The sequence below is a fragment of the Carlito syrichta genome, unplaced genomic scaffold, assembly GCF_000164805.1.
Source record: "Carlito syrichta isolate Samal-C Ts95f unplaced genomic scaffold, Tarsius_syrichta-2.0.1 Scaffold314685, whole genome shotgun sequence".
Lineage (NCBI taxonomy): Eukaryota > Metazoa > Chordata > Mammalia > Primates > Tarsiidae > Carlito > Carlito syrichta.
In genome coordinates this window covers 440,812-450,121 of record NW_007258781.1, presented here as the reverse complement: position 1 = coordinate 450,121, position 9,310 = coordinate 440,812, and the positions used below count along the sequence as shown (strand labels likewise).

Sequence of the window (9,310 nt, the reverse complement as noted above, 5' to 3'; positions counted from 1 at the left end):
TTTTTTAATTATCTTTTTGTCTTCTATGTCCTGGATTTGGGCATTTATTTTGGTGATCTGAATTCTTCTGCTGAAATTAGGGTTTTTGTGATCTTGCTTTTCCAGCTTTTTTAGGTGGCTTTTAGGCTGTTAATTTGTGATCCTTCCATTTTCTTCATGTGTGTTTGTAGGGATATAAATTCCCCTCCTACTATAGCTTTCATTGCATCCCAGAGATTTTGGTAAGATGTTTCTTCATTTTCATTTGTTTCCAGGTATCTTTTAATCTCTGTTTTGATTTCATCATTGACCCAGGAGTTGTTTAGCATCATGCTGTTTAGTGTCCATGTCTTTGTGGGTTTGGGGGGGACCTTGTTAGTGTTATTTTATTTTATTTTTTTCATTGGAAAACAACCTTTATTGAGATTCCACCAGCTGCACAGTCTGTTCGTTGCATTAAGCTCCTTCTTCCTTTGCAATTCGGTCTTTCTTGAGTGGTCCCATGAATGTTTTCTTCTCCTCCATGGTCTGGAAGCGACCATGGCCAAACTTGGAGGTGGTATCAATGAACTTAAGATCAATCTTCTCCAGAGCATGCCATTTGGTCTGTACCAGCAAGGACTTGTGCAGGGTGAGCACTTGCTTCTTGGTCCCCACCACGCAGCCATTCAGCATGACAAAGTCATTGGTCACTTCACCATAGTGGACAAAGCCACCCAGAGGGTTGACACTCTTGTCAGACAAGTCATAGTCAGTGGAAGTGTTGTTCTTGATCAACTTGCCATCCTTGATAAAGTAGCCCTGGCCGATCTTATAGATCTTCTTGTTGATCTCAGTGCGGTGATGGTAGCCTTTCTGCCCAGCCCGTGCCACAGAGAAGGCCACATGGGCAGGATACCATGCTCCAATGCAGACAACCTTGCGCAGCCCTCGGTGAGTCTTGCAGGGCAACTTCTTGGTGTGCCAACGACTGGTGACCCCTTTGTAGCCTTTGCCCTTCGTCACCCCGATGACATCAATCATCTCATCCTACTCAAACACTTGATTCACAGGGACCTTCTGCTCCAGCCTCTCCTGAGCCCAATTCAGTTTCTTGGCCACCGTGCCTCTGTTCACCTGGATCTCCATCAGGTGGGGCTTTTTCTGGCGCAGGGGAAGCAGGAGCATCTGGGTGTGCGCAATGATACGGATGACCTGGCAGTACTTTTTCATGCTGCTGAAGTCCTTCTCTAGCTGCTTCTTGCCATCCTTATCCTGCCATTTCTTGCAGTACTTGGTGAAGGCCTTCTTTTTGGACTTATGCCAGTTCTTATAGAAGTGCCTTTTGCACTCGTCACTGATGTGTTTAGCAAAGATGGTCTTGAAGTTCCGGAGGCCTCGGGGGGTTTCCACATAGCCCACAATGCCTACAACCACCAACGGCGGCATCTCCACAATGGTCACAGCCTCCACAACTTCCTTCTTGTTCACCTTGGATCCTGGTCTATCAACTTCCCGCACGATGTGGGTCATGCCAGCCTTGTATCCCAGCAAGGCTGTGAGGTGGACAGGCTTGGAAGTGTCATCCTTGGGGAAGCTCTTTACCTTCCCACGATGCCTGCTGCTGTGCTTCCGAGGCAGGAAGCCCAGGGATCCATGTCTGGGAGCGGAGAACTTCCTGTGAGACATACTGTCACTGAGTTCTGCCGGTAGACCTATTTGTCACCTTTTAAAGGACATTAGAAAACCCCTGAAAATAGCCAGGTGATGAGGAACCTGGATTCTACCTCACCTGAGATACACTTAATCTGGAAAAGAGAATGCAAAGAGTAAATGATAAATGTCTTCAAATGTTGGCAGAACTTTAGGAGTCAGAAATATAGGAAGAAAACATTCAGTTCAAAGTCAGAAAACTGAGGTCTAAAAAAAACAGTAAATGAACTAGTTAGTCACTTTTACTTTCAGTAGTGGGACAAAAGTGAAAAAAAATACATCTGGGTGTGAGGAAGCCTGCCACCGCCAGAGGGCAGCCACACCTTGTGATGTCCAGCAGGTCAAACAAAGCAATTTTATCTGAGGATTTTGTAACTGAGTCCACAGACATTAGATAAACGCACGATGTGGTCACCAATCACCAGCACACGTGAACATAGGAAGGCAAGTCAAAATCGCAAAAATAGCATTATTTGTCAGCCTGCAGGTTCCTAAGCAGGCAAGTAATTTGATCCATTTACCTGGCCACTCAGAATTAATCAGTTCACTTTTTTTTCCTACATAGAAAATTGGTTTTTTCTTCTTTTTTTAAATAAGAGAATCCTCTCACTCTTTCCAGAACAGTGTGTACTTGATAAAGCAGATTTGCATAGCAGCATCCTTTTTATTTTAAGAGGCTGTTTTGATCTCAGTTGCAGACAATATGTGAGGTTATGAGAGTATTAAATGGTAAAAGTAGAACCTGCAAGTATGATGCAGACTCTAACAGTACATAGATATCTGTGGATTTTAATAGCAGTTCCTCTTTCTGGAGTGTGGAAGATAATAGAGGTTTTCGCTTTCAATCTCCCTATGACGATGCTGCAAGCTAGACCTTGTTACTTTCTTTAACAGATGAGTAAACTAAACCTCAGAGAGAATGATATCTACTGCTTCCAAGTTGTCACAATTCAGGAATAGCAGAACTGAGATTGAACCCAGGTGTGTTTTGTTCTAAAGTTTGTGTTCTTTATTCTCCAAAAACTCTCTCTTCTGCATTCAGAACTCCTTCCAAGAACAGAAGGGGGAAAGCAGGAAGAAGGTATGACAATTCATCCAAGAAAGCACTTGTTAGGTCCTCTTGTCCTCCGGCATTAGCCCCAGAGCAATGAAAACTCCTCCTATAGGGAGACAACAGTGACTCTCTGACCTTTTAATGGAAGGAATGTGCGCCAGGACTGATATTTAAGTGTTGCCCTTGTTCACCTTAATCTGTTTGGAAATTAAACCACAAGTTTTCTCTGCCATTTTGCATATGATTTTTAATAAACATAGTCATCTCCACTGAGAAGAAGAAGATATTTGGAAGTCAGCACTAAAGAATACCCAGCAAAGGAGAAAATAGATTGAATACACCTTTTATTTTCAAGGGAGAGAAGATTGAATAGCAGTTATCGCCTGCCCTAAATGGGCTTGGTAACCTGCACCCTGCCCTACCATTCTAGATAATTCAGGAGAGAAATAGAGGCAGTATGCTCCTCTTCAACAATTTGAGAGGGTGAATTGCACTAGAGTCAGGAGTTGAAGCTGGTGTTTTTTATTCTTCAATTCTGAAAACGAATCTTTAGTAATAACAGTGATCCCGACAGTTGTAGGCACCATCTAGTTGCTAAACATAAAGATCATATGCTCTTTCTAATATTGAATTAATGTTAAATGCATGATGCACTCAATTGAAGACAACAATATTAAGCAGCAGCAACTACAAAAAAATAACCATGTTTTGAGATTCTCCCTTTCCCACCCTGTTGGGGCCCCCTGCTTGATGCTGTTTCGGTACATCAAGCACAACAGCATATGTAGCACTTCACTTGGTATAAATGTTTTGGAAGCTGGCGTTGCTAAGCTATGGCTAATTTCAAATGCAAAAATAGACTTCTCCTGGAAAATATGCTTGCTACAACCTTCATGCCACCTTCAACTATTTCCGTAGTGCCTAAGTGCAATATGTTTGGTTTATGCAAAGCTGAAGTAGGAAAAGGAAAAAGGAACAAATATCCCAAAGCATGTTGCTATTTCTTCTCTTTGTGGCCAATATTTACTCATGAAATATTCTGGACAAGATCATCAGATCAAGGTCATGAGATTTTTTGCGTTGATAATATATTGATTATAGCTTTCTTCTTCACAGAGTCTACATTTCTGAAAAGTAGGACGTTATATATTTTTAATTTGCTAAAAGAAAAAAGTGTAAGACAAATTAAATTGAACAGAGTTTAACTAAACAAAGATGATTTGCAAATTGGGCAGACTTCCAAACCAGAGGAGACTCAGAAAGGCTTTGAGTAGCCATGTGGTAGAAGAAGTTTTATGGACAGAAAAAGAATAGTGATGTCCAGAAAATGGAAATGAGATACGGAAACAGCCCGATTGGTTACAGCTCAGTGTTTGCCTTATTTGAACCCTGTTTGAACTGTTGGCCACAGTTGATTAGCCATGACTAGGTGATTGGCACAAGAGCAATTGGCAACAAGAGGTTGCAGTCTGTTTATGTATCTAGCTAGGTTACAGTTCATCACGTGCATGGGCACAGAAAAACCTGTAGGGCAAACCCAATATATACATTGAGTTTGTTGTTAAACTCAAATGAACAGTTTAAATCCCATATGCATGGCTATATTTGTGTTTCTTTTACTTCTTTAATATGGTATTAACTAGTTTACATGTAACAGACAAATATTGTGTGTCTTTTCTATGTTAGGCACAGTAGTGGCCAGCAGGTCTCAATGAGTCTGAAACCCAAACAGTATTGCAGTTTTATTGTTCACAATTAGAAGTATATGGTATTTTTGGCTCTTCCCTTTGACTCATTATATTAATTTTCTACTGCTGCTGTAAAGAAATTTTAACAAACATACAAATATACTGCAAAGCAACACATATTTGTTATCTTAGAGTCCTACAAATCAGAAATACTAAAATCAAAGTGTCAGTGAGACTGTATTTCCCTCTGGAAGCTCTGCTTTTTCCAGCTTCTAGAAGCTTCCTGCATTTCTTGGCTAACAAGCCCTCCTTCTTCAAAGTCAACAAAAGCATCTTCAAATCTCTCTCCTTTCGGCTCTCCTTCCCACCCCCTTCTTCTCCCTTACCTATCACTTCCCTTTTTCTCTTCATTTTTTTTCTATCCCCGTCCTGTCCTCTCTTCTACACCCCTCTTCACCTCTCCTATGACTGACTCTCCTGTCTTCCTCTTATAAGGACCCTTGTGATTACATTGGGTCTACCCAGAAAATCCAGGATAATCATGCTATCTTAAGATCCTTAATGTAATCACATCTGTTAAGTCTGTTCTGCCATTCGATATACATAGGTTTTGGGGATTAGGATTTGGGCTCCTTTGGGGGAGAGTTATTAATGCATACCACTCTCAAATACTTGACCTTATCTCCTAGCTAAGATTTGTTTTGCACATCCCTGGAATATTACCCTACTCCCCCCAAAAGTATTTTTTAAAGTATGTAAAAAAAAATGACATGAAACCCCTTGGGTCTATATGTAGAATTCAGTAGAATCCTCTGGGCACCAGGGCAAATCTTCTAGGAAGTTAATTTATTTCTGTCTGTTCCAGAAGACTGTTCACTGAGTCAAAATTCTCAGTGCATCACCCAAAGAATTCAGTTTCTTCAGCTAAAGGTAAAGGCTCCCTGAATGCCACTAGATGGTACTCTGGGGAATGTGTCTGTTGTTATTGTTAAACACAGTTAAAATTGTAATTCTGTTATTGCATATATTCTTATTAAAATAGAAAGTCAACTTAATATTTTGGATCGTAATACATTTTCCCCAAAGGAAAATCATTATGTACAGTTCACACAGTCTGAAAGTTATGAGTGTGCCTTGGGCTAACAGACTCACTGTGACTCTATTTTCATACTGAATACTTCATTTAAAGGGTGTTTATTTGCCTATTCTCTTATCATTGGATTTTACATACAAATAAAATGGGGCTTAGGAGCCGGGCTCGGTGGCTCAGCCTGTAATCCCACGCCTTTGGGAGGCTGAGGTGAGTGGATTGCCTGAGCCCGCGGGTTCGAGACCCGCCTGGGCAGCAAGGCCTCATCTCTACAATAAATAAAAAAATCAGCCAGGCGTGGCAGCGCATGCCTGTAATTCCAGCTACTTGGAAGGCTGAGGCGGAAGGATCGCCGGAGCCCAGCAGGCGAGGTTGTGGTGGCCGGGAGCGGCCACTGCACTCCAGTCTGGGCGACAGAGTGAGACTCCAACTCAAAAAAATAAATAAATAAATAAAAAGGGGGGCTTAGGAATTCTAAGGATATTGGGACAAGGCCATATGGATTTGTGTCCACATTGGAGTAAGAGAGCTCTGTTAGTGAGTTCCATGTTTCCTTAGTTGGGGGAGAGGCCAAAGGACCACATTCCGAACTTAGAAGTTTTGAAACTTTGCACTCCTCAGTCACACAAAGTGTACATATTTTTGTATTACTCTCTTTTGGGCCACCTGCTAAGGAGGAAAAGGAAAGTGGTGCCCAGTCTTGAGTGGAAAGGAAGAACAAAAGATGTAAATAAGGAATTCAGATTCAGCACTACTAGACTTCCACAACCGCAGCCCAGTTTCCTCTGAAGATGGAGACACTGTAGCTTGGAACACTGAAGTGGGCTCAAGTTCTCCACTGCAACTTTTTGGATGACTTATGGACTAGTGGGAAGAAGACACATACAAATACTTCAATATAAGCACACACATATACTGAGAGTTAGATAACTTTGAAAGACAATATCTTACCACGAAAAAAGTTCTCATAGAGATAGAGGAATAGAGTGAGGCAGAGGTTTCCCTGGACCTCACAGTCCCTGATACAAACCCATACATTTGGATAATATTGTCTGTGAAAGAAAGGGTGTCAAGAAAGCTTGAGTCTTATCATGTCAGAGTCATTAAACAATCAGTTTTTGTTTGTTTGTTTCTTTGTTTGTTTGTTTTGAGATGAGTCTCACTGTCACCCAGACTGGAGTGCAGTGGCCCCTCCCCGCCACAGCAGCCTCGACCTGCTGGGCTCTGGCGATCCTTCCGCCTCTGCCTTCCAAGTAGCTGAAACTACAGGTGCGCACTACCACGTCTGGCTAATTTTTTTGATTTATTGTAGAGATGAGGTCTCGCCTGCCCAGACGGGACTCGAATCCTCGGGTTCAGGCAATCTACTCACCTCAGCCTCCCAAAGTGCTGGGATTACAGGCTGAGCCACCGATCCCGGCTAACAATCAGTTTTATAATATCTTTCAGTAAGAAAATACCTTACATTTGACAGAGGATTTTCAACAATCAGTACTTTCATGTTTTGATCCAAATTCAGTGTCAGCAAAGACTAAATAGATATTCAGACTGAGAAAAAAATACTTTTCTCTGAATAATAACTCAGACTCTTCTCTGCAGTCCACATTCCTACTCTATTTCAGACCCATTTATCCGGGTGGATTTCACTCTGAGTTTGATCCAAAAACCACTGCCTCAAAAACATTATCTGGAGCTCATTGCAGCTCATGCTTTCTACATTTAGGCAGCAACATATTGACTCTTAGGAGTTGATGCTTTATAACATCCTTTGTATTAGCTATGCTTTTGGGGCAGCATCATAAAATTAAGATTATTTTTAATGATTGGATTTTTTAAATTGTATATTTCTATTTGACAGTAATCTGACAGTAATATTTGTTTCTCATTTGATGCTCCAGTCATTATTAGTTTGACCAGCAAGAATGCTTCCAAGCTAGCTCTTGTACCTTCTCCTGTATCTTTAAAAATTGTTCTTGCTTTCATTTATAGCAAAATATTCCAGGACAATCTTGAGTTCTCCTGCACTAAGTGTGAACTTAGTGGCTCCACAAAAATCTGAGCTCTGATTCTCATTAGTGGAGACTAATTTTAAAGACAAGATTCTGTGTACTAGTGTTGCAAATTACAGTGTTTCATGAAAAAGTTGTGAGCAGAAAGGGTGACGACAGAAAAAGGGCAATTTAATTCACAGATGTAATAAAAATAATCTTCTATTCCACATAAAGTTTACTATTTCAATGCTTTTCTTTATTTTTTATTTTTTACTTTTTGAGTTGGAGTCACTCTGTCACCCAGACTGGAGTGCAGTGGCCGCTCCCGGACACCGCAGCCTCGACCTGCTGGGCTCAGGCGATCCTCCCACCTCAGCCTTCCAAGTAGCAGGAACTGCAGGCGTGCGCTACCACTCCCGGCTAGTTTTAGATTTATTGTAGAGATGCGGTCTCGCCAAGTTGCCCAGGCGGGTCTCGAACCCGGAGGCTCAGGCAATCCACTCACCTCAGCCTCCCAAGGTGAGGGATTACAGGCTGAGCCACTGAGCCTGGCATTTCTTTTTTATTAAATTTATTTTTAACTTTCTTTGGTATGAGAGGTTCTTCATCTAAAATTTCTCCTCTCTTTTTACACCAACTTTGATATAACTGTCATGTATTATTGTACCATGTGTGTCTAACATGGTCTGCCTGAGGTTTAATAATTCCTCTAAAATAGGTTGCGATTTCATCAAAATTTAAATGGGCTAGCAAGATTTTCAATTTCCTGCTTGGATCTGTGTAGCGACACTGATAAGAATTTATTTTTTTAAAATATATTTTATTAAAACATTTTAGGAATATAAAAATATGTATAAGTGCCCAAATTATCAAAATAATAAACAGCTGTGTAGTCACCATCTTGTCTAAGAATCATTATCAAGGACATTGACATTCGCTGGAGCTATCCTAACTTGCAAACACCTTCTTCCACCACAGCATTACTCTGGTGTACCTGTTATCACCACCTTGTATTTATTTTATTTTTAGTGTACTTTTCCTAAAAATATATTGTTTAATTTTGCCTATTTTAAAATTTTGATGACTGATAATATGCTGAGTTTTTCTTCTGTGACTTATTTTTAAAATTATGGTAATTATTAATATGCTGATACCTGTGTCTATGTTTATATAATTCCACTTGTGCATGTTATGCCGTAACAATCGTGTACTGCTTAACAATGGGGATACCCTCTGAGAAATGTGATTGCATTTTTGTGCAAACATCACAGAGCATGTTTACACAAACATAGAGGGTACAACCTAATACACAAAGTCTATTGCTTCTAGGATACAAAACTGTACAGTATGTTATTGTGCTGAACACTATAGGTAATTATAAAACAATGGTAAGAACTTGTGTGTCTAAGCTGGGCTCGGTGGCTCAGCCTGCGCCTTTGGGAGGCTGAGGTGAGTGGATTGCCTGGGCTCGCGGGTTCGAGACCCACCTGGGCAGCGAGAACTCATCTCTACAATAAATCAAAAAATCAGCCAGGCGTGATAGCGCATGCCTGTAATTCCGGCTACTTGGAAGGCTGAGGCGGAAGGATCGCCGGAGCCCAGCGGGTCGAGGCTGCGGTGGCCGGGAGCGGCTACTGCACTCCAGTCTGGGCGACAGAGTGAGACTCCAACTCACAAAAAAAAAAAGAACTTGTGTGTCTAAACATCAAAGAGGTACAGTAAAAATGATATTGGTATTATAATCTATGGGACAACCATTGTATACGCTCTTTTTATCTAATAATCATTATGAGACACATGACTATATTTTAATATA

General features: G+C 41.0%; 1 protein-coding gene across 1 annotated transcript; it reads right to left on the bottom strand.

The window, feature by feature from the left end:
- Positions 1–363: 363 nt before the first annotated feature.
- LOC103274270 (60S ribosomal protein L3-like) lies at positions 364–1,666 on the bottom strand. The gene is given in 2 exon segments (XM_021719423.1): positions 364–1,116; positions 1,264–1,666. Coding segments are annotated over 2 exon segments (1,065 nt in total). The 5' UTR covers positions 1,648–1,666; the 3' UTR covers positions 364–435.
- Between the last annotated feature and the right edge of the window lie 7,644 nt (positions 1,667–9,310).